The sequence below is a fragment of the Mobula hypostoma genome, chromosome 18 (assembly GCF_963921235.1).
Source record: "Mobula hypostoma chromosome 18, sMobHyp1.1, whole genome shotgun sequence".
Classification (NCBI taxonomy): domain Eukaryota; kingdom Metazoa; phylum Chordata; class Chondrichthyes; order Myliobatiformes; family Myliobatidae; genus Mobula; species Mobula hypostoma.
In genome coordinates this window covers 63,775,699-63,799,868 of record NC_086114.1, presented here as the reverse complement: position 1 = coordinate 63,799,868, position 24,170 = coordinate 63,775,699, and the positions used below count along the sequence as shown (strand labels likewise).

Genomic DNA, 24,170 nt, shown 5'->3' with positions numbered 1-24,170 from the left:
GGTTCCTGGACCATTCGGAAACCTGATGGTGGAGGGGAAGAGGCATTGGGTGTGTGTCTTCAAGCTCCTGTGCCTCCTCCCTGACTGTGGTATTGAGAAGAGGGCATGACTTGGGTGGTGGGGGTCCTGAATGATGGGTGTCACCTTTTTGGGGCATTGCCTTTTGAAGATGTCATCTGCTCAGCCTCTGGGACTCAGAGGGACTGTTAAGTGTGCCTCTATCAAATATACCCAGGTTAAAGCAACACACATAAAAGTTGCTGGTGAACGCAGCAGGCCAGGCAGCATCTCTAGGAAGAGGTACAGTCGACGTTTCGGGCCGAGACCCTGCTGTGTTCACCAGCAACTTTTATGTGTGTTGCTTGAAATTCCATCATCTGCAGATTTCCTGGTGTTTACCCAAGTTAAAGGTACCTTTGAGCTCCAGTTGGTCTAATCATTCATCTCCATATACATCCTAACACTGCAGACTGAATATTGTGGTCTTTTGCCAGAATCAGTGATAAACAACGCATCACCCAAAGAAAACCTGACTGATTTCTACCCATCACAGCCAAGGGCATCAGAAATGGAAGCGGGATAGGCTATCTGGCCTCAGACACACTAGTGCCAGCTGATGATGTTTTCTGCATCCATTTTCCCCCATGGATGCTAATGACAGTTGTGATATACATACTGTCTTCCTGACTAAAATCCGCTGTGTGTCTGTGGTCTTCTTGGGTCACTCCTCACCGTGGAGACACAAGTGAGTGCAGATGCTGGAATCTAGAGTACCAAACTGCTGGAGGAGCTCGGCAGGGTGAGCAACACCACCTGCGTGTGGCAAAGGAATTGTTGACTTTTTCATGATGAGATATGATGCAGAGCTTGACCCTAAACATAGACATTTCCTCCCCCACAGATGCTGCTCAACCACTGGGTTCCTCCAGCAGATTGTTTATACTCCTTACCATGTTAGGCAGTAAACCCACTGCACTGTGAGTAGAATGGAATTAGCAGTGGCAGCATGGTAGCTTAATGCTATTGCAACACCAAAGACCCAGGTTCAATTCCTGCCAAGTCCGTAGGAGTTTCTACCTCCTCCTCTCAACGGCTTGGTTTCCTCCGGGTGCTCCAGTTTCTTCCCATAGTTAATTGGGGATCGTAAATTGTAGTGTGACTAGCTTGGATTAAATCAGGGCATTGCTGAGCAGTGAGGCTGAAAGAGCCGGATGGGCCTATTGCACACTGTATCTCAATAAATAAATAATTAAGATTGTCTGGAAATTCCATTTCCCATTATTACCTTGTCAGGTTTCACTTTCAGACGTATGTGCTTTCTCTGCAGATGTGGATTACGTTAGCCCCATGTGTTCGCAGGTTGTTTATGAGGGACTTGTGGATGATGTATTCCGAATCAAATGTGGTGGGTGGCTTTCTCCTGTACTGTGTGTTGTGTTCCATTGCTAGCTGTGAGCTCGCTACATACTCTTCCTTTTCCTCACAGAATCGACAGGGAACAATGGTGGGCAAAGAAGGATCGAGTAGACCACATGTTAGAGACTGAACCTCAGTACTTGTGAAAGGTGTACAGCCACCTTTTAGAGTACAAGACATCAATTAAATAAATTATATAGAAATACATACACTCAGTTGCCACTTAATTAGGTACACCTGTACACTATTAATGCAAATATCTAATTAGCCAATTGTGTGGCAGCAACTCAATGCATAAAAGCATGTAGACATGATCAAGGGGTTCAGTTGTTGTTCAAACCAAATGTCAGAATGGGGAAGAAATTTGCTCTGAGTGACAATTTGGCCATGCAATGATTGTTGGTGTCAGACTGGGTGGTTTGTGTATTTTATAAACTGCTGATCATCTGGGATTTGCATGCACAGTAGTCTCTAGAGTTTACAGAGAATGGTGCAAAACAAAAAACATCCAGTGAGTGACAGTTCTGTGGGCGAAAACTCCTTGTTAGTGAGAGAGGTCAGAGGAGAATGGCAAGACTGGTTCAATCTGACAGGAAGCTGACAGTAACCCAAATAACCTCATGTTACACCAGTGGTATGCAGCAGACCACAAATATACACATATTGACCACTTTATTAGGTACAGGAGGAGCCTAATAAAGTGGTCACTGAGTGTACATGTATGTGACAGGAAAGGACCAAGAAACCGGTGATAAATGGCGACAGAGGCGTGATGTACTTCAGCTTTGCCTCCGAGTTTCACCATTGTTGAAGATATCCCATCAGGAATTGTAAATGTTTCCCAGAGGGCTTACTTACTCATTGCAACACAGGGTGGTGCAGGACTGGGCCATTAGGCATATGGACAATCATGTCTTTTTCAGTTAAATTATGAGCAAATAATATGATTTAGTGATGTTAGGTGGAGAACTAAAATGAGTCAGAATATTGTGGTTGAGTGGGCAGGTTGGGCCTCAGTTTTAAGATTGAGCCCAAAAGATGATGCTTTGGAAGTTGAACCATCTCTGTTAGATTAGGGTGTAGAATTGTTATCTTTCTTGTAATTTAACTTCCTTATGCTTGCTTATAGTTTTTTAAATAATCACCTATTTATGTGTAATTGTTCAGTAAATTTTCCAGTAATTGTGGTCTAGCAGTTTCCGTATTTTTTAGAAGCTTCTCAGCTTTTCTGTTGCAGGTGTCACACAACTTGAATCTGGTTATTTTATAGGTTAATTTTTGTCACTGGAATCTGGTTATCTCTACTCAGAGTATGAGACAATCACGACTGCTTTTTCTTTGTTTTCGACTTGTTCGTTCTTTGTTCTTGTAACACTTAATAATGTGCTGTAACCACCCACTTTATGCCTCATTCTTGCCTTCTGAAGAATCACTATAAATGCAAATCACTATATCTAACATCTTTGTCCAAAAGTTGTTTTTGAGTGCTCTCCAGTGAACTGGTGTTGCGGAATGGGGTATTAAACTTTGCTATTCTGACACTCACAGATGAAGATAGTGATGTGGGTGAACAGAGAGTTGTATCATGGCCTAGGTCCATGTTTCCCTGGACAGACAAGGGTAGAATGCCAGGGGACTGAATGGAATTAATTTCAGATTGTTGTGTTGGTAGACTTTCAGACTGGATAGGAACTTGAGGAGTCCCACTTTTCACCTTGCTGTCTCACAGTGTCTTGAACTACAGGTCTAGAAAACAAATCTGCTTCTCTAATAAATGAACTGGAATCTTTGATGAATTTCAGGGAGTGTGGACTTTGGCTCTGACGTAACGTCTTCAGATAAAAGTGTGAAACTGTTACTGAACTCCCAGGATAAGGTGAGAGAAACCTTTAAATGGTCATGAAGCTAATACAGTTACTTCAAACTGCATTACAAACCAAGCATTTGATGGGGAAGTAATAGCTGTTTAACCTCTACACCTGACTGAAAAATAGTCTTGTTGTGTATGCAAGGAGCAAGAACTGCAATTGAGTATAATTTTACTCAATCATGTTAGTAACGGTACATGCTGGGCAACTTACAGTGTTGGAGCTACAGACCAGGCCTGCCGACTAGGAGTGGATATTTCAAGTCGATGCATATTTGGCCCCTGCCCAAAAGGGAGTGCCTCCTTCACACAGGAGACCCTATTGATTCACCATACAATTAATTGGCCACATGTGCACTCAGCACTTTCTCGCAATTGTTCTGATGCAGTATGTCTAGTACCACTGAAACTGTTGGATTTGTCACCCTTCCTAATGTTTCCTCTCACCACTCATTTCACCAGAAAAATGTCCAAAATACAACCTGGCAACTCTGTCCTATTTCTGATTTCTTGCTTGCTTGATTAAATTTTGTCAGTGCCGATGTTCAGAAAGGAATGCTCCCTTAGAGGTGTTACACCACTGAGAAGATTCTGATTCTTCGGGATCAGTAACTTTTGGCATTTCATGGAATACTCCCCGGTAGCTCTGGAAGATAGAACAGAAACAAGGTGCTGCACAAACTCAGCAGATCAGGCAACATATATGCAGGGAAATCTCACTTCATTCCACCACCTGGCTTCACTGATCACCTTCTAGTTTGTACTCCAACCACCACCCCCCCCCACCCACCACACACCATTCTGGCACTCCCCCCCCCCACCCACCACACACCATTCTGGCACTCCCCCCCCCCCCACCCACCACACACCATTCTGGCACTTTCCCCCTTCCTTTCCAATCCTGATGAAGGGTCTTAGCCTGAAACATCGATTGTCTGTTCATTTCCATAGATGCTGCCTGACCTGCTGATTTCCTCCAGCATTTTGTGTGTGTTGCCCTGGATTATTCAGATCCTTCATCTGGACTCTGGACTGCTCTAGACACTCGGATTACTTTTAACCACTCAATGTCACATCTTTATTTTTGTTTTTTTTTAAACTTGCAGTTTAATGTTTTGGGCTGATCAAGTTACAGATTAGGGTTCTGCCCTGCAAACGTTATATTTTGATAGAACTGAACAGAGCTGATGACTGCTTACCTCTAGTTATGTTGGTTAAAATTTATATTAAACCAGTACTAAAGGAATAATCACTAAGTGTGCAAGAGAAGTTAAGGGAATGTCATGGATAGATGTTATACTGTTCCCAATAACCTTTTTTGGGCCAACACCTTTAATCCATTCATTCACCATATCTTCTTGTCCCTGCTCCTGAAACATGCTAGATCATCTCTTGTATCCACTTCTATCCTCTGCTTTGGCAGTGTCTCTAAAAACTGAGACCTTTTGAGTGAACAAGTTTGGGTCTTGTGATTGTTAGGCGATTGAAGTGTGTTCCTTTTTTTACTTTGTCATGTATTTTCAAATCTCAGCAAGAAGTTAAATCTTTTATTTACACTTGTTACTGCTTTTCCAGGTTTTCAGAGAGATTCGGAATGAACACTTCTCCAACGTGTTTGGGTTCTTGAGTCAGAAAGCAAGAAGGCTCCAAAAGCAATATGATGTGAGTATCAGTGGAGGAGAGTGGGAGGAACATTTTGCATTTATGAACTGTATTTTGTTAGAAATTAAAGGTGTTCCTATTGAAACAAATGCACCAAGGGTCTGCATTAATACCTCTCTGAAGATAAGTTAGTGACCTTTACCAGCATCTTCCCAAATTCAGAGTGGAGTAGAGCTAGCAACGGGATTCTTGGCCTCCACTGAGGTAACATTTAGTAACTTAAGCAGAGGGTGGAAGTTTACGATTCCTTGTCAAATGACTCTTGTTAGTATGGAGGAGAAAGACGTAGCCAGTATTTATCTAGAGATACAGCACAGTCACAGCCTGTTTTGGCTCAATGAGCCCGTATCACTCACAGCCTTGTGACCAATTAACCTGCTAAGCTGTATGTATTTGAAATGTGGGATGAAACTGGAACACTATGCGGTCAGGGAGAGAACGAAGAAAGAAAAAGCCCCTTCAGAAGTTATGGTGAAAAACTTCACCATAGGAAAGGAGGGCACAGTCAGGGTGTGAATGAGCTTGGTTTGTTGTTCCACGCAGAAATGCCAAGGGATGGACATTAAACAAATGAAGGACTTTGTGTCTCAAGAACTAAAGAGCTTGAAGCAGGAGCATCGATTATTGAGTCTTCGTAAGTACCTAAGGTCAGCCATTTTGTGATACACAAGGGCACTGTGCTGTTGTGGTTAATTGTTGGTGTCAGGATCTACACTGACTGAGAAAGTATCTCATTGTCAGAAGTGTAACCTTAGGCTGAGTGAACAAAGACTATAACATTAGTCTATTGTGATTACACCAGGATTAGACATCTAGAGTCACCACTGCCTTCTAAAAACACACACATCATATATTACATCCCATATTCTCTCACATTCTATCCTAAGCTGATGTTTCCAACCAGTTGTTCATTTTGGATCTCTCCGAAACACTGTACAGCCAACAACAGGTGTAAATAAAAGATTCAGTTTCTTTCTTGCTGAGATTTGAAAATGTGATGAAGGTAGAAATAAACATTTAGCTCATTGCCCCAAACTTGTCCAGCCAAAAGGTCACAGCTTTTGGAGACATTGCCAGAACAGGGGGTAGAAATGGATGCAGGAGTTTATCTAGTGCATTTCAGGAGAATGGTCAAGAAGATATGGTGAATTAATTGAAGGTGCTGGCAAAAAGATTTTTGGGACCAGTACCATTCATGAAAAAAACACTCATCTTCACTGACCACGCTGTTACTTTTGACCACTCCTGCACAATTAGTGGTGTAATTACCAAGGTTCATTGACAGTGGAATTATTTAATCTTCACCTTCTGGCTCTAATACATTCCCTCCCTCCCCCCTTCCCCTTCTATAGATACAAAGCATCACAGCCTCTTATGGAAACACTGATGCCCAGGAATGGAAAAGGCTACAGAAAGTGGTGGACACAGCCTAGTCCATCCCTGGCAAAGCCCTCCCCAGCACGGAGCACGTTTACATTGAGAGCTGCCACAAAGAAAACAGCATCCATCATCAAAGACCCTCACCATCTAGGCCATGCTCTCTTCTCACTACTACCATTGGGCAGGAGGTACCGAAGCCTTAGATCCCATGCCACAAGGTTCAGGAGCAGTTGTTACCTTACAACCATCAGGCTCCATTCTGAACTAATTTTAAGACCATCTGACTCACTTTCAATGATCCTTTACAATTCATGTTCAGTATTAATTTCATTTTTACAGATTGTCTTCTGCACATTTGTTTGTCAGTCTATGTAGAGTTTTTGTAAAATTCTATTATGTATTTTCTATATATGCCTGCAAGAAAATGAATTTCAAAGTAGTATATGGCAACATATATGTACTGTAATAATAAATTTACTTTGAACTTTGAAACTTCCCAGTATCCCCTAAAAAAACAACTGGGTTTGGTTTATAATTAAAGTGTAAGTAAACTCTGGACTTGCTGTCTTAAACCCTTTGTTCCTTTTCCTCTCAGATATTGGAGCCTGTGAGTCGATCATGAAGAAGAAGACAAAGCAGGACTTTCAGGAGTTGCTGAAGTCTGAGCACGGTACGATTCAAAGGGAGGAGCTCCGTGTTTATTGTGGCCAATCCTTTGGAAGGCCCAGGATCCAGAAGGGTGATGCAGAGTGGGAGGGAAGTTGGGTTGGTGAAGAAGCAGTGACAACTGACTCCAAACTGGGACTTAGAAAGCCTGAAGCTATAAAACCATCGAACATAGAACAGTGCAGTGCAGTACAGGCCTTCAGTCCACAGTGTTTTGCTGACCCTCGAACTACTGTAAGATCAACTTACCCCTTCCCTTCTATATAGCCCAACATTTTTCATTCATCCATGTGCTTATCGAATGGTTTCGTAAATGTCCCTAATGTATCTACCTCTACCACAGCCTGTGGCAGGGCATTCCACACATCCACCATTCCGTGTGTAAAGTAAAAAATTTACCTTTGATCACATCACCTTAGAAATACTAGCTTTGGGAAAAATCTTTGGCTATCTACTCTTTCCACACCTCTTGTCCTGTACACCTTCAACAAGCCACCACTCATTTCCTTCAACCCAGAGAGAAAAGCCCTAGTTCGCTCAGTCTATCCTCATAAGGCATTCTCTCTGATCCTGGCAGCATCCTGGTAAATTTCCTCTGCACTCTCTCTGAAGCTTTCATATCTTTCCTATAATGAAATGACCAGAGCAGAAAACAATATTCCAAGCGTAGTCTATCCAGGATTTTATAGAGCTGCAACATTACCTCGTGAGTCTTGAATTCAGTCCCCCAACTAATGCCATACACTTTCTTAACAACCCTGTCAACTTGTGCTGCAACTTTGAGGGATCTGTGGACGTGGACCCTAAGAGCCCTCTCTGGGACCAGAAGCTGAGAACTTCCACACTTGGAGCTTCCTGGGAAGAATGGGCTTAAGGAGGTGATGCAGTATCTGTACAACTTCCAACAGAGGTCACTCTGCTGAAGAACCTCGTGAAAGCCTGATTGCAAAGGGAAAAACTTGGATTTGGAAAGAATCTGCAAGAACTTGTATCAGAATTTACAGATGTATGAAATAAACTTTACAGTGATAAATGTTTTCTCAAAAGCACAAGATATTCTGCAGATACTGGAAAACTTGAGCAGCACGCACAAAATAGTGAAGGAACTCAGCAAGTCAGGAAGAATCTATGGAGGGGAATAAACAGTCAATATTTCGGGCCGAGACCCTTCAACATGACTGTCAATATCTTGGGCCAAGCCCCTTCGTCAGGATAGGTAAGTCCTGATAAAGGGTCTTGGCCAGAAATGTCAATTGCTTATTCCTCTCCATGGAGTCTGCCTGACTTGCTGAGTTCCTCCAGCATTTTGTTCATGCTGCTCTGAATGTTGTCTCCCCAAGACTATCAGCATTCGTTGTCAGGGGTGTCTCATTTCAGAGGGATGGGGCAATAAATTCTATCTTTGTCAGTAATACCCAGACCCCAAAGATGAAGAAAAAGTTAATGTGTTTGGAGATAAAGATAGTGCCTTTGGTCTTGTTGTATTGCCTGGAAATCTTATCTGAACACGTGTTCTGAAGGCTAATTTGAGTTTTATTCACTTACCAAATTGCAGTTTGTACTCAGTTTATCGACTGACTTCTCCTCCACAGCACTGTTGGAAGGATTCGAGATCAGAGAGAGCACCAGCTGCATTGAGGAGCACATTAACAGGCAGGTACGTGTACCCAGTGTATGTGATTTGAGGTGACTCCAGCACCCAGTGTAGGCAAATAGAAGTTCAGCTGCTGAGGTCTGCCTGTTGCACAGCTCAGGAACTACTGAGTCCCAGCCAGGCTAGGCACCACTGCAGCTCGAACCATTCTGTTTCGGTCACTTGGAAGTCCAGAAGGAATACCGGTTTGAGTTACGCTGATAAAACAGATCAGGAAGTATGCTTGAATAGTAGGAAGTTTTCTGTTACAAATGTGAAATTGTAAGTGATTGTTCCATAAATAAATTGGAAAAGACATTCATCAGGTTAAGCAGACATCAGTACTGGGCATGTTGTTTCACAATTGGGCTGAGGTAAATCTAAACTGTCTCAGATATAAAGTTTCTCGGTTAAGAGTCGGTATCTCATTCTCTGAAGCTTAATTAGCTTTTTCATGAGATCATAACTGATGAATTGTAACCTGTGCTCTGTGTTCCCACCTACCCCCAGTGTCCTTTCATGAGCCTCTTGCTTGTCTTGTCAAGAATCTATCAATCCCTGCCTTAAAAATAGGTCTTTTGGAGGAAAAATAGTTCTGGAAATTCTTCACCCACCAAGAGAGAGAAAAATCGCCTGACTTCAATGTTAAAAATCATATGGACTCATTTAGGGACTATTAGTTATTGTCATTTCAGTTAGACTACCTTTCGAAGGTTTGCTAAGACTTCAGCAGTTTGGCGAATAAGGTCAGAATTGGGTTTATTAGCACTGACATATGTCGTGAAATTTGTTATTTTGTGGCAGAAGGGCAGTGCAAGTTGCAGTAAGAAATATATTTTAAAAAATAAACAAGTCGTGTAAAAATAAAACAAAAAGTGAGCTAGTGTTCATGGACTATTCAGAAGTCTGATGGAAGAAGCTGTTCCTAAAAAACTGAGTGTGTATCTTCAGCCTCCTGTGCCTGCTCCTTTATGGCAGCAAAGAGAAGAGTATGTCCTGGATGGTGAAGGTCCTCGATCATGGATGCCACTCCTCTGAAGTACCACCTCTTGAAGATGTAGATCATTGATTCACTGCTGGTTTATTCGGTGTCTTCAGTTGTTACTGCCCATGTACCAACAGAACTGGCTCATAGTAATGAGGAAAGTAAGATTGGATTCCTATTCCTGCTAGTCAGTGTCCTCCTGCACATAAGAAGAGACTAGAACCGTAGAACACTACAGCACAGAAAACAGGCCATTCGGCCCTTCTAGTCTGTGACTAGAGTCAGGCTGTATTTTTTATTAGCCAATAGGGAAACAGTGCAGAGAGAGCCATTCGACCGACCACATCCATGCTGATCTTTGTGGCCATCTACACCAATCTGATTTACTTGTGTTAGGTCCATGTTCGTAAGTGTCTGTTCAAATGTCTCTTAAACAGTGACTGAAAAGATCTCACACCAGTGAGAATGACTTCGGCAAATATGTTTTTGGCTGGATGTTAGGGAAAAGAAAACCTCTAGCAGAAAATGACAGACTTCCGCAGCAGGCATTTTGCATTGTAAAGCCTGTGTGCTAATATTTCCCATACACAGCCCATTTGTTTCTGATCTCTCCTGACTTGATTTTTCAGATTTCTCCCCTTGAGAGTCTTCGGCTGATGTGTCTGCTTTCACTAACAGAAAGTGGTGAGTCAGAAACCTTCATAAATCATTCCATGAGTGGGGATGCAGTGCGGTAAATTGCCTAAGGCTGTCATAGCTGTGGAGGTTTGGGGAGGGGTATAGTGGGGATAAGCTCCCACTAACTATTAAATGCTCCCAATGGCGTGAATCTCAAACAGCCTCTGACAACCAAGTCTAGCTCCTGACCTTCCCATGTCTATTAGTTACTGAGCCCAGTGGAACCATTTCTACTGACAGGAGAAGGTGTTACTGGCACTTTAAAACCAGTCGCTCTGGGCAGATAGGCCTCATCAGCTGTGGTTGTCAGCTCATCTAGGAGAAGGAAAACTCTGATCTTGAAGCTATATCTACAGCCAGTTTCTCCCTTTTCCTTTAGAATACTGAACACATCCCTTTAAATTCTCGTTGGTTACAGACGTGGATCTTGTCAGGAATTAGTTTTTCTTTCAAATATTATCAGTTCACTGCAGAGGTTTGCTAAGCGTTACTATACAGAGTCAGGATTTCAGTATTGTCAGTTCTTTTCTGATCACTTTCTTGTGTATTTGTATTTTCCATCAGGTCTGATTTCTAAAGATTATCGATCATTGAAAACACAGTATCTGCAGGTAAGTAAAGGAAAAGATTACTGCTACAGGAACATTTGTGGGTGGGACATCTGGGACGATTGGCAGCTTTGGGAGGTTTATGGTGGGACTTGTCCCTGCAATCCTACCACTCACATGTCTGTGGATTGAGTGTGAAATGTTAACCAGAGAAGACTGAGCCACTAGCCTTTCCTTGATGATTTTAGGATCATTTATTTATTTATTGACATACAGTGCAGAACAGACACTTCAGGCCCTTCGAGCTGTACCATGAGCAACCCCCAATTTAACCCTAGCCTAATCATGGGACAATTGACCATGACCAAATAACCTATTAACCCCTACGTCCTTGGACTGTGGGAAGAAACTAGAGCACCTGGAGAAAACCCACGCAATCCACGGGGTAAATGTAAAGACTCCTTACAGATGACGTCAGAATTGAACTCCGAACTCCAACGACCCAAGCTGTAATAGCGTTATGCTAACTGTTACGCTACCATGGAACTGGGATAAAACCCATCAGGGTAAATATGACGGTATGACAGAGAGAGCGAGAGAAAGACGTGTGTGTGTGTGCGCACGCAGGCTGGTGGAAGGAGAGACTGAGGAAAGGATTTTAACAGGGAGGAAGAGATGGTAAGGGGCATTAGGAAGGGGTGAGGAAAAAGTGCAGAGAAGGGAAAGAGTGAAGAAGAGTTTTAGGAAGCAGGGAGAAAGCAGATGAAATTTGGGAGAATGTGGTCTGAAGGGAGAGAGTAAAACAGTGAGAAGGATGACAGAGGAAGAGCTGGGATACCTCAGATACCCCACAGACACTGTCTCTGGAGTACATTTGTCTTTCCTAAGAGTGATGATAGGTCGATGCCCCTCATTGATGTGCTGAGAGTTCAACTGGGAAAAGTGTGAAGTGATACACTTTGGAAGTGATCCATGTCCACAGGTCCCTGAAATTCCTTCAAGTTGATAGGGTGGTTAAGAGGGCATATGGGGTGTTGGTCTTCATTTGTCAGGGGATTGAGTTCAAGAGCCACAAGGTAATATTACAGCTCTATAAAACTGGTTAGACCACACTAAAGATACTGTGTTCAGCTCTCATTGCCTCATTATTGGAAGGATGTGGAAGCTTTAGATAGGGATTTACTGGGATGCTGTCTGGATTAGAGAGCATGTCTTACAAGGAAAGGTTGAGTGAGCTAGGGCTTTTCCCTTAGGAGCGAAGTAGGATAGGAGGTGACTTGAAAAGAGGCATTGACTGAATGAACTCCACCATGAATGGTCCTGTGCCAGGCTGCGACATAAGGAGTGTTGGGTGTGGGGCCAGCAACCCCATTCCGTAAAAAAACAAAGCTACAGAAACACCAACAGAAGCTCCAAAGACCTCAACCCTTGGAGAGAAAGGGTCATCGCCTAGAAGGCATATGAAGTCAAATGGTGAAAGTGGAAGCCACAGGGCTGTTCAACTTCTATCGGCCCAGGACAGACTCCGGCGAGCTGCTGTCAGTGGCCTGTGTCCCAGTAGAAGTGATGGTTTTAAGAAGAAGAAGAAGATGACAGAATGGACATTTTTCCCCAGGGTGGAAATGGCTAATATGAGAGGGCATAATTTTAAAATTGAAGGAAAGTGTAGGAAGGAATGTTAGAGATGGGTTTCTTATAGAAAGAGTGGGGTAGCGGCATATACATTAAAAACATTTAAGAGACTTGTAGGTAGGCAGGTGGATGAAAAACAACTGGAGGGCTACAGGGAAGGGAAGCATTAGATTGATCTTGGAGTAGACTAAAAGGCTGGTGCAACATTTTGGGCTGAAGGGCCTATATTTTGCTGTAACGTTCCCATGCTGTGCGATAGTGCTGTGGAATCATATTTAGATGACCAGGCTGGTGCAAAGCTGAAGTTACAGTTGTCAAAATCACGTGGAGTTGCATACTTAAGCCCCATCACCCCTGCTGAGGTATAGGCTGCCGACTGGCTCACTGGAGTCCTCAGTCCGAGGCCAATTTTTCAGGTTGTCTCCAGATGTAGCCCATCTTCTTGGTGTATCCTTCCTCTCCCAGGGATGAGGTCTTTGGAGCTTCTGCTGGCGTTTCTGTAGCACGAGGTTTTTATGGAATGGTGGAGGTAAATCCATGTGGAACTGATGACAGTGCTGTTAACGGGACACCACACAAGACTTAACAGGCACCTCCAATCATTTAATTGACACGGTAAATGTTAGATGAAACTGATACCTGGAAGCTGAGATGGATCGATGCGTTGTCTACACGGCAGTGAAGTTGACATAGTGATCTGATACACAATCCAGCTTTAATGTGACTGGAGCAAACGGCGAGTTACTGTACAGCCGACTTCGGCTTTCCATCCATTATTGATCGCTGTGACGTGGTGGAAATGTGCACCACGTTATCCATGTCCTCACATAACATTAGGAAACTTATTTATTTAGAGAAACAGTGCAGTATGGAGTAGGGCCTTCTGGCCCACCGAACTGCGCCACTGAACAAGCCACCTATCACCCTAGCCTGATCACAGGGCGTTTACTGTGACTGGTTAATGTAACTAACAGTTAATATAATACAAACTTTCTTACGGAAGAACTGAACTCGGAACTGTGGCGGCCCAAGCTGTAATAGCAAGCACTAATCACTACGCTACTGTGGCACCCTGATTTCATAAGTTGGCCTGTAATGAGTGGATCATAATGGGAATTTAAGGACCTGACTTCTGGTTTACTCTGTTGGTAGTAACCACGTAATCCAATTGTAGAATGTTAAAGTATTGACACAAAACTTTAGCAGGCCCATTGACGAGTTTATCTTTGCTGTAGGTTTTGTTATTGATTAAGATCATTTAGTCTAACGGCTGTTTTGATATGACTGGTGACTGCGGGCGGCACATTAGGGTAGTAGTTAGCGTAACGCTTTACAGCACCAAATGCAAGATCAGGGTTCAATTTCCGCTGCTGTCTGTAAGAAGTTTGTACGTTCTCCCCATGCCTGTGTGGGTTTCCTCGGGGTGCTCCAGTTTCCCTTCACATTCCAAAGGCATATGGTTAGGGTTAGTGAGTTGTGGGCATGCCACGTTGGCATCAGCAGCCTGGTGACACTTGTGGGCTGACTGCAGCACGTTCTTGGGTTGTGTTGGTCATTGAGGTAAACCATACCTTTCATTGTGTGTTTTGATGTTCATGTAAATCTCTGAATCAGTGTGATGTGTTGCTCTCTTCTGTCATGTGTATCCGCAGAGTTATGGATATGAGCATCTCCTGACATTTGCCAACCTGAAACAGATAGGACTGCTGACAGAGCAGCAACCTGGAGAAACACTGACGGCGATGGAGAGCACCATGGGGAGGCTGGTGACGGACAAAGCAGTGGGTAAGGAGCCAGTGTGACAAATTCTGAGTCTTATTTTCTCCCGACCTGGGTAGGGATTTGGTGAGAAGGAATTTGAAAGTAATTGTTTAAATGACTAGTGGGAAGTTGTAGAATACTTTTTCTTATCTCCGTGAGAGATGTGGGAGTGGAGCTCACAGCCTGAGTGGGTGGTGGAGGCAGAAGGCCTCATCAGAAACAGAATCAGGTTTAATATCATTGACATATGTTGTGAAAGTTGTTGTTTTGCGGCAGCAGTACAGTGCAATACATTTATAAAATCTATAAATTACAATAAGAAATATAACCATAAAATTAATAACTCGTGCAAAAAGAGAGAAAGAAAGGTGAGGGTAGTGTCCAGGGGTTGGCCCATTGTCCATTGAGAAGGAATTAGCCTAGTGAATCTCTTTTGGATGACCTCCAATGCAGTTTATCTTGTACATGGTACTCTAGGTGTGGCTTGGTCAATATCCTGAACAATTACATTAATACTTCCCTTTTTCTAAACGCCAAACCTCTTTCAATTAAAGATAATATATATTTTGCCTTTCTCATTTGATGCATTTGCCTGTTTGAACCATATGTTTATTTCTGTGATCTTATTTATGCTCTGTCAGTTTGCATATGACCCAGGTAATAACCGGGGGATTACCATTAATGGTTAAGCTTTACATTGTTGCTTTATGCTTCTCATTAGTTGTTATTAGAACATTATTTCTAGTCCTTTCCATGTAGTTAGTGCCAATATGGACCGTGAAAATTGGATCCACCCCCATTTGCATAAACGTGAGTCCTTAACTCTGGCACTGTGCAGACATCATAGCCCTTGGAGCTCTGCCTTTTCCCCCATCTGAGCCATCTCCTTCAAATGCTGCATTACTCCTCCCTATATAATTCTTTATATTGGGAGGTCAGTGGTAGAAAGGCTGAGCGAGCAGCTTCAAGTTCTTGGGCGTCAACGTCTCACAGGATCTGTCCTGGGCCCGTCAAATTGATGCAAGCTGGAAGAAGGCATGACAATGGCTTTACTTCATGTGGAGTTTGAAGAGACTTGGTACGTCACCGAAGACTCCAGCAAATCTCTACAGATGTTAACATGGAGAGCAGTCTGACAGGTTGTATCACTGCCTGGTTTGGAGGGGCCACTGCACAGGATTGAAGAAGTCTGCGGAGTGTCGCAAGCTCAGCCAGCTACATGATGGGCACTAGTCTCCCCTCATTCAAGAACATGTTCAAAAGGCAATGCTGCAAGAAGGCACCATCCATCATCCAGGACCCTCATCGCCCCCTTATGCCCTCTTTTCATTACTGCCATCAGAGAGGAGCTATAGAAGCCTGAAGATGCACATTTAACATTTTTGGAACAGCTTCTTTCCCTCTGCTGTTGGATTTCTGAACAGTCCATGAACCCATGAACGCTACCTTGTTATTCCCCTTTGGCACTTTTTAAAAATTGTAACTTTTAGTAATGTTTTATGACCTGCACTGTATTGCTGCCACAAGTTTCACAACATACAGTATGTCAGTGATAATAAACCTGTTCTGAATATGATTCTGAAATTCAAGAAAACCTGCACTTCCGCTCAGCTTTGAGCCGACACACATCTGTGGCCATGAAAGCCCAGACAAGTGCACACACGGTAATGACATGCATGGACAGCTGCACACTGTTATGTTTTGTAACTCCAGAAACTAATCAAAAGAAAGACATGATTGCCGAGAATAATGTGTCTACTTCATTTTACTTTAGTGAGGTGTACACATATGAGGTGGTGGCGTGATAACGTATGCCGTTCACATACAACTCATAATGACTCGTGCAGACAAACAAAGAATGCTTAATTAAACAATATATTTTATTGCTCAAATATTACTGAAATATTAGATACACAACACACACACTCATCTGTGCTACACTGTCTTAATGGTCATATTTCAGTGATAAACCTGATTCCGATTCTCTCACTTGTGTCACTGGTGATGTACTACCTGGAGGATGCTGAGCCGTGCTTGACAGCAGCGTGATAGACTTTCCTGGTATCTGACCACGTTCACGGAATCTCTAGTACTGAGCTGCCGCAGAAACCTGTTTATTACTAGGCTTATCTGCATTGTGATTTTATATAATTAAGTAATATTAATTGTTTTACTTTTCAGGGAAATTGACTGATGCCTTCTCATCTCTGGCCAGGAAAAGTCATTTCAGAGCCTTGAGCAAGCGGCTAAATCTGGTAAGGATCCAAACAAATTGTCTGCTGATTTGGGACGATGTTTAAAAGGAGATGTGCCAAACACAGTGGATGGGTCCTGTTTGAATTTGTTGACCTTTTACTTTTACTTTATACTTTATTGTCGCCAAGCAATTGATGCTAGAATGTACAATCATCACAGCGATATTTGATTCTGCGCTTCCCGCTCCCTGGATTACCAATATTAAATATTAAAAATCAGTAAATATTAAAAAATTTAAATTATAAATAGAAAAATGGAAAGTAAGGTAGTGCAAAAAAACCAAGAGGCAGGTTCGGATATTTGGAGGGTACGGCCCAGATCCGGGTCAGGATCCGTTCAGCAGTCTGATCACAGTTGGAAAGAAGCTGTTCCCAAATCTGGCCGTATGAGTCTTCAAGTTCCTGAGCCTTCTCCCGGAGGGAAGAGGGACGAAAAGTGTGTTGGCCAGGTGGGTCATCTAAGTTAAAGTGATAGTTTACCTCAGTGACCCTTTGCTGGGACTGAATGGAGGTTGCTGAGCATTCTTCGTTGACTGCGGCTGAGTACACATCTAACGATACCCAAAATGAAAGAGTGGATAGAGTCACAGAGTTCAGCTGCACAGAAACAGCTGCTTCAGCCCATCAAATTCCTGCCAAACTATTATTCTGCCTAGTCCCATTGACCTGCACCCAGAACTTAGCCCTCCTTACCCATCCCATTTTCACTGGTTTAATGTTTGCAAATTTTCTGATTTTCTTCTTAGTACTTGGATATTGTAAACCTGTCCAAACTCAATCTGCAATAGCGTGGAAATTAATTGCATCTAGAAGCATACTAATTTTTTTAAGTATTTTTTTTGGTATAAGATAAGATACCAAATCTTATATTATCTTATTGTGATAAGATACATTCCATCCATCTCTACACCTCGATGTATTTTATTTTCTGTATCAGAGCTTTTGGTGTCATCTCCCATATCTTCACAGATACCCCGCACAGAGGAAGAATATGATTTGAAAGTGCCACGAGACATGGCTTATGTATTTAGTGGTGCATATACTCCACTGAGCTGTAAGATCATAGAACAGGTAAGTTGTGGACAATCTGGCTTTGCAGCCCATGCACCTAAATAGTGAAGAGAATAAACCTGTCCAATATTGTACATGTGGAAGGCTAATTCTGAAATAATCCCCTATTTAACTGATTCGTACAAGGCTGTATTTGAAACGTACTTCTTTGATTTAATTTGTTAGTGTGTATCTCTCTGACTGTGGAGTACCGCGTAGGACTGCCATTTTGTAGATGCTCCTGGCTCACTTTGGACTCCCAGTGCTTCTAGCTCCGATTTACCGTTATCGGCATTGTTCTAACTGGCCTACTGAAAACTAACCACACTTTTTTGTTCCCCATCTGCACTGTCCCTTCCTCCAGCTCCCTATATCCCTGTCCATCGTCAAAAAAGCACAATCTTCTTCTCAACTTGTGTTTAATCATGCTCTCCACGTATCTATTACTTCAAAGATACTTTCCCTTCTCTCTGTTCATATTGTTCCTCCAGACAGTCTGCTAGGATACATGAATGCAGGGTGCTCTCCCCTCCCTTCTCTCTGTCACTGTACCCAGGTTCAGCACAGCATAATTTTGTGTTGTCAGGTGCTGGAGCGTGACAGCTGGGCAGGAATGGAGGAAGTGTCGCGTTTATTAAACGGCAATGAGTTTGTCACCATTGGTAAGTGTTTGATAGTTCTGGACAGTGGGCTGTCTCTAGAATGTGTCATGCTCTGATAGCGGTTTCTGCCCGTTATCTTGTAGAACTAGTAGGGTACACCTTGAGGGCATTAGCTCCCACCTCGCAACTCCTCTCTGACTCTGAAACACAAGAGATTCTGCAGATGCTGGGAATCTTGAGCATTGCACACAAAATGCTGAAGCAACTCAGCAGGTAAAGCAGCATGAATGTTTATTTCCCACCATAGAGGTTGCTGCCTGACCTGCTGAGTTCCTCCAGCATCTTGTGTGTGTTGCTCTCTGACTCGTTACACTTTATATACTGTATGGGTAGCTCTTGTAGATGGCAGAATTGGACTTGGTTGGTGTCTCCAATTAATTGTTTGATTAATTAATTATCTATTTATTTACTTATTTATTATTATTTGTTTTTGTATTTGCACAGTTTGTCTTCTTTTGCACATTGGTTGCTTGTCAGTCTTTGTGTGTAGTTTTTCATGGACTCTATTGTATTTCTATGGATGCCTGCAAGAAAATGAACCAGCTTGGCATTCGGTGACATATACGTACACTGATAATAAATTTATGTTGAAGTTTGAACCACTGGAGTACAGTGCAGCTCTCTGCGGGGGTTCACACACAGTTTCAAACTATACCCATGACAGCTATAGTTTCTTGGACGCTTGTGTTTATGTTGGCGGATTTATTTCTCTTGAGAAGATGGTAGAGAAATGTTGCGGTTTGTATTCTTGAACTAAATGTGTTCTTGGGATGTTGGGAAGGGAGCTAGGGGTTGGGCTTTACTGAAGTGAAATAAAGAACTACCAGTCCCCAAAAAAATTGGTTGAGACGCAAGAGATGCTAGAAATCATGGGCAACACAGACAAAATGCTGGAAGAACTTCACAGTTCTAGCCACATCAATGCAGAGAAGTGAACAGTCGACATTTTGGCCTGAAATGTTGACTGTTTATTCCCCTCCATTGATGCTGTTTACCTATTGAGTTCCTCCAGCATTTTGTGTGTGTTGCAGTGGAAATGGTGAAGTTACTGGAGCTATATCTGTGAAAATTAAATTCAATAAATATGGAATAAAAAGCTAATCACAGCGCTGGTGAGCATGAAAATACTGCAGTTTTGTTAAAAATCTCATTCACTTTGTTGTTAGTGCAGAGGATACAATTCACTGTACGTTCAATGTACATGTGATAAATAGATGAATCTGAAATCGGACTCTTTAGTACCCTTCAGGAAAGAGAATCTGCCAACCTTTTCTGGCCTTTTTGTAACTCTGGACACTCAGCAACATGGCTGAATTTCTGTCTGACGAAGACAGCAACCCCCTCAGTTAGGATTGGGCATCTTCATCAAATCCTTGCACACATGATGGGTGAATAAACACAAGTGAGAGATTATGTGGCCTGATCTTGTGTTGTGGTCTCTGATGTTCTGTTCTTGTCTCTCTCTGCAGAAAGAACCGACGACACAGCATCCAGCAGCAATGCACAGCGGGTCATTCTTGTGCTTTTTCTTGGAGGCTGCACATTCTCAGAAATCGCTGCACTGAGGTTCCTGGGCAAAGAGAAAGGTAACAAAGAGAGAGTTGCAATTACTCTTTTGGAGAAACTCAGCAAATCAGTGAGATCTATGGAGGCAAAGGGGTAGCTGACATTACAGGCCAAGGCCCTGCATCAAAATACAAAAGTTAACTATTCCTTTGCCACCTCAAATGCTGCCTGACCTGCTGAGTCCCTCCAGAAACCTGATTTTTTGACAAGAGTTAGCTTGGGTCAGAAAATAGATATCTTTTCCCACTTCTGAGTGAAGTGAGAAGCTGTGGTTTAAATGATATATGATAGAGGGAGTGTACTTCTGCAATAGTGAGTTATAAGGGTTTGGGAAATAAGAGATGAGGTATTCTGAAAGCAATTAGCTTTATTTGTCACATGCACATCAAAACATACAGTGAAATGCGTTGTTTGCATCAACATATGTCATAGTCTGAGAATGTGCTGTGGGCAGCCCACAAGTGTCATCACACTTTTGATGCCAGCATAGTCTTTTGAATGGCCCCATGTGGTCACGGGGGGAGCGTACAAACTCCTTACAGACAGCAAGGGGAATTGAGCCTGCATCACACACACTGTAATAGCTGCTATGTTGACCTGGCCTGTCATCAGAGCCACCGGTACTGTGCCCCTCCTGGTACACTGTGGAGCAGCGGTCCCCAACCACAGGGCCATGGACCGGTACCGGGCCGCGAGGGAACGATATGATTTGGCGATATGAGTCAGCTACACGTTTCCTCATTCCCTGTCACGCACTGTTGAATTTGAACGCACGCGAGGTCATTACCCACGCGTCATCCATGTCAGCGCGGGAAGAAGATGAACTCCTCGAGCTTGCAACTGACGGCGGGCTGAAAATTATGTTTGACATAACATCTCTGCCGGCATTCTGGATCAATGTCAAGGCTGACTATCTTGAGATAGCCACGAAAGCACTGAAAACGTTGCTTCCATTTCCAACATATCCCTGCAATAAATGCAATGAAAACTAAATTGAGGAATAGATTGGACATAAGGAACCTCCTTCGAGTATCGCTGTCTCCCATCACCCCTCGATGGCACCGTCTTGTTGCAGGGAAACAAGTATTCAGCCCAGGGCTCCCACTGATTCAGTGATATTGGTGTGTTACAATGACTTTATATGTTCATACGGGGAAAATATATGCTGTGTGTTTAATATCCAAACACTACTTAAAATGTTATGATGCTATTGACTTATAAGTGACTTATATAACCATATAACAATTACAGCACGGAAACAGGCCATCTCTGCCCTTCTAGTCCGTGCCAAACGCTACTCTCACCTCGTCCCACCGACCTGCACTCAGCCCACAACCCTCCATTCCTTTCCTGTCCATATACCTATCCAATTTTTCTTTAAATGATAATATCGAACCTGCCTCTACTATTTCTACTGGAAGTTCGTTCAACACTTACTTCAAGCTCCCCTGTCCTCCTCTGATAATTGACATCACTATATTCATGAGAGGAAAATACATTATGCGCTGTGTGTTTAATATTAAATTCATTAGATAAACCCTTTCAGAAACGAAATTGAGTGCATTAGCCGCTGATCACCTATATTCCGGTAGTGATTAGCACCCACCGCCCCCCCCCGATCAGAATCGGCAAAAATGATTTGTAGGAAGAAATCGCGCATGCGCACTGGTGCCCACGCAAGGCCTCATGGTCATTGTAGGTTTTCCTGGGGTAAACAATGTATTTGACTGCACTCTTGTCGGTTGGCAACCCTACACCAGCCTCCTCCCCCGGGTCGGCCGATCCGCAAGAAAATTGTCAATAATAAACCGGTCTGCGTTGCAAAAAAGGTTGGGGACCCCTGCTGTAGGGGAATGTAGGACCACAAGGAATCTGTGCTGTTAGAAGCTGCCAGATTCAGTCTCTGGTCTGCACTGAATCTGTCTTGCCCAGAACAGAAGGGTGGCTGATACAATTGGTTAATTCCAGTTGCAGAAGGGAAACATGGATTAATGTAATTCCTAGAGAAAAACATAGATGCCCTGAGGAAAACATACCATGTTGGATTGCTGTGATTGGGAACACTCTGCCTGAAAGGGCGATGGAAACAGATTCAGCAGGAACTTTCAGTCAATAATTTCTAAAACAAAGTTACACAAGATTAGATTCTTGAGATTATTTGGTTAGCTCTTCAAAAGATCAGCATGTGTGCGATACCTGGTGGGTAGGGATGGAGCAGGAGGGGATTCACCCATTCCCACCCCTATTTATATAGAGTGAGGGTGCCTGAGACTTTTGCACAGTACTGTATATTGGTCAAAATAGGAAGATATTTGGGAAACAGAAATAAGAGTACATAGCTTTGTATTAGATCAGTATTAAGTGTTATTTGGTAACTGGAAAGACATAATATACAGTGGTGTGCATAAGTCTTAGGCACCCTAGCTCTATCTATCTATATATATATATAGCAATACAAAAAAAATTACTACACATTACAATAAGAAATAAACCAAATAAACAAGTAGTGCAAAAACTGACCTAGTGTCATGGGTTCCTGGACCATTTAGAAATCTGATGGCAGAGGGAAAGAAGTTGTGCCTAAAACGTTGAATGTGAGTTTTCAGGCTCCTGTACTTCCTCCATGATGAGAAGAGAGTGGTGAGGGTCCCTTCTTGAGGAGTTGCCTTTTGAAGATGGTGGGGAGACCACTGCCTGTGCTGAAGCTGGCTGAGTTTACAACTCTCTGCAGCTTTCCTAATCCTGTGCATTGGAGCCTCCATACCGGGCGATGATACAACTTGTCAGGGTGCTCTCTCCAGTACATCTGTAGAATGGCCAATCACGAGGCAAGAACCAGTAGACATGCATGTATGGAACTGTGCTATATTGTATCTCAGTGGTTTGACTTAAAGAGTAAGGAAAGGAAATTAAAATGATATTTTATGCTAATATTTGACTTTAACTGAACATTTTCTTGTTAATCTTATACAGGATATAAGTTTGTTTTTGTTACCACGGCAATCACAAACAGTTTTCGGATGCTGGAATCTCTGTTGGAAACACACGTGTAAAAGTACATCAGCCATTTCCAAGCAAGACCTCAGTGAAGGAAATGTGCAGAGGATGGTGGGGGAGGGGTGGGTTGATGAGACTGCTTAAAACTAGTAATAAATGCAAAAGCAAAATCTCCCTTGTCCCCTTCTTAAGTCAGCTGGATGGAGTCTTGGCGGTCAAAGTCAAGTTCTGAAGGAACTTTGGACACGGCCCGAGTATCTCCATCTTGGCTACCCTTTTGGTGCCGATAAGTTGGATACACAGTGTGAGTAAAGAGCTCAGTTTACTTACCGCCAATTCTTTAATAGGTAGGCAGAAAAATTTATGGATGCAACTTCTGTTTCAGGGAGTGCATGATATATAGTGATAAACAAGGTGCAATTACCTGGGCAGAAGCCTTGAAAAAACTGGATTTGAATAGCAGCAAACAGAAACATGAGGAAATAGGAACTGGCCTCTCAAAGTGGCTCTGTCATTCACTAAGACTGTGGTTGATTTGCCTGATCCCAGAATCCATGACTGCCCTAAAGACCATTGGGACAAGTTTTGGGATCGGCTTAAGTTTGGAGATCAGAAACATAAACATCTCTTTATTTAGCACCTAAAGTCTTCATTTACATGAAGTGTTGCTGGGGGTTACTCCTTTGGAAAATGATGGAGATCAGTTTGGGTACAAGAAGCTGCCACAGATCCTGACCAGCTAATCTGGTTTTGATGAAATAATGTTTGAGGGATAAAAGTCTGATTGACACTGGGAGACATCCCTGCTTTTCACTTTAAATAGTGGTGGAGTAGGGCTGCCTCACTAAATCTTTGATCACAGAGGTGATAGGATATCAAAACCTAATACAACAGATCATCCACCTTGATGCCAGTTGTAATTTATTTGATTTCAGAAAAATGTGCCAGGATTTTTTACGGTAACACATGGTGTAAAAAGAGGAGAAATGATAGGGGAAAGTAATTTGTTTCATTTGAACCAAGGTCTGCAGTGAACAGTCTGTTGTAATTCCATTTTCCTGCCCCTCTATACTTATTCATTCCTCCTCTTAAAATCAAAGTGTATAACAATATGAAATGTTAGATGTATCAGTTACGTATTCTGAATCAAACTAGCAGTTACAATAAGATGTGCGATCTCAGCACAACCAACAGGAATCACTGTCATGTTTCTGAGGACTTTTGTCTGTAGAGTGCTAGCTTTAAAACTATGAAATCGCACTGTGCACTGATCTAAACTATTTTATGTACACAATGTGACAATAAAGGAAAAATGTTTTATTATACTTGATAGAGGCTGACATCTGAAATTCATTTCTCCGAAAGGTGGTTTAATTGAGGCCCTTTCCTTAGTGGTTTAATGTCTCAGAAAG

The 24,170-nt window shown here is 42.7% G+C and overlaps 1 protein-coding gene across 3 annotated transcripts in view; it reads left to right on the top strand.

Annotated features, from left to right (window-relative positions):
- The window catches only part of vps33b (VPS33B late endosome and lysosome associated), a 51,617-nt gene extending 28,343 nt beyond the window's left edge, over positions 1-23,274 (top strand). Inside the window, exons 10-23 of one of the 3 annotated variants that reach the window (XM_063071024.1) lie at positions 1,328-1,405; positions 3,219-3,292; positions 4,859-4,945; positions 5,489-5,579; positions 6,921-6,995; positions 8,584-8,648; positions 10,239-10,293; positions 10,852-10,898; positions 14,165-14,252; positions 16,410-16,483; positions 17,453-17,554; positions 18,120-18,195; positions 19,665-19,781; positions 22,735-23,274. In XM_063071024.1, the coding sequence (XP_062927094.1) occupies positions 1,328-1,405; positions 3,219-3,292; positions 4,859-4,945; positions 5,489-5,579; positions 6,921-6,995; positions 8,584-8,648; positions 10,239-10,293; positions 10,852-10,898; positions 14,165-14,252; positions 16,410-16,483; positions 17,453-17,554; positions 18,120-18,195; positions 19,665-19,781; positions 22,735-22,814 (1,109 nt within the window). In that variant the 3' untranslated portion in view covers positions 22,815-23,274. Of the gene's footprint in view, positions 1-1,327; positions 1,406-3,218; positions 3,293-4,858; positions 4,946-5,488; positions 5,580-6,920; positions 6,996-8,583; positions 8,649-10,238; positions 10,294-10,851; positions 10,899-14,119; positions 14,253-16,409; positions 16,484-17,452; positions 17,555-18,119; positions 18,196-19,664; positions 19,782-22,734 lie in introns of all 3 variants that reach the window. The other 2 variants (XM_063071023.1, XM_063071025.1) reach the window with 2 other exon arrangements.
- The last annotated feature ends 896 nt before the right edge of the window (positions 23,275-24,170 follow it).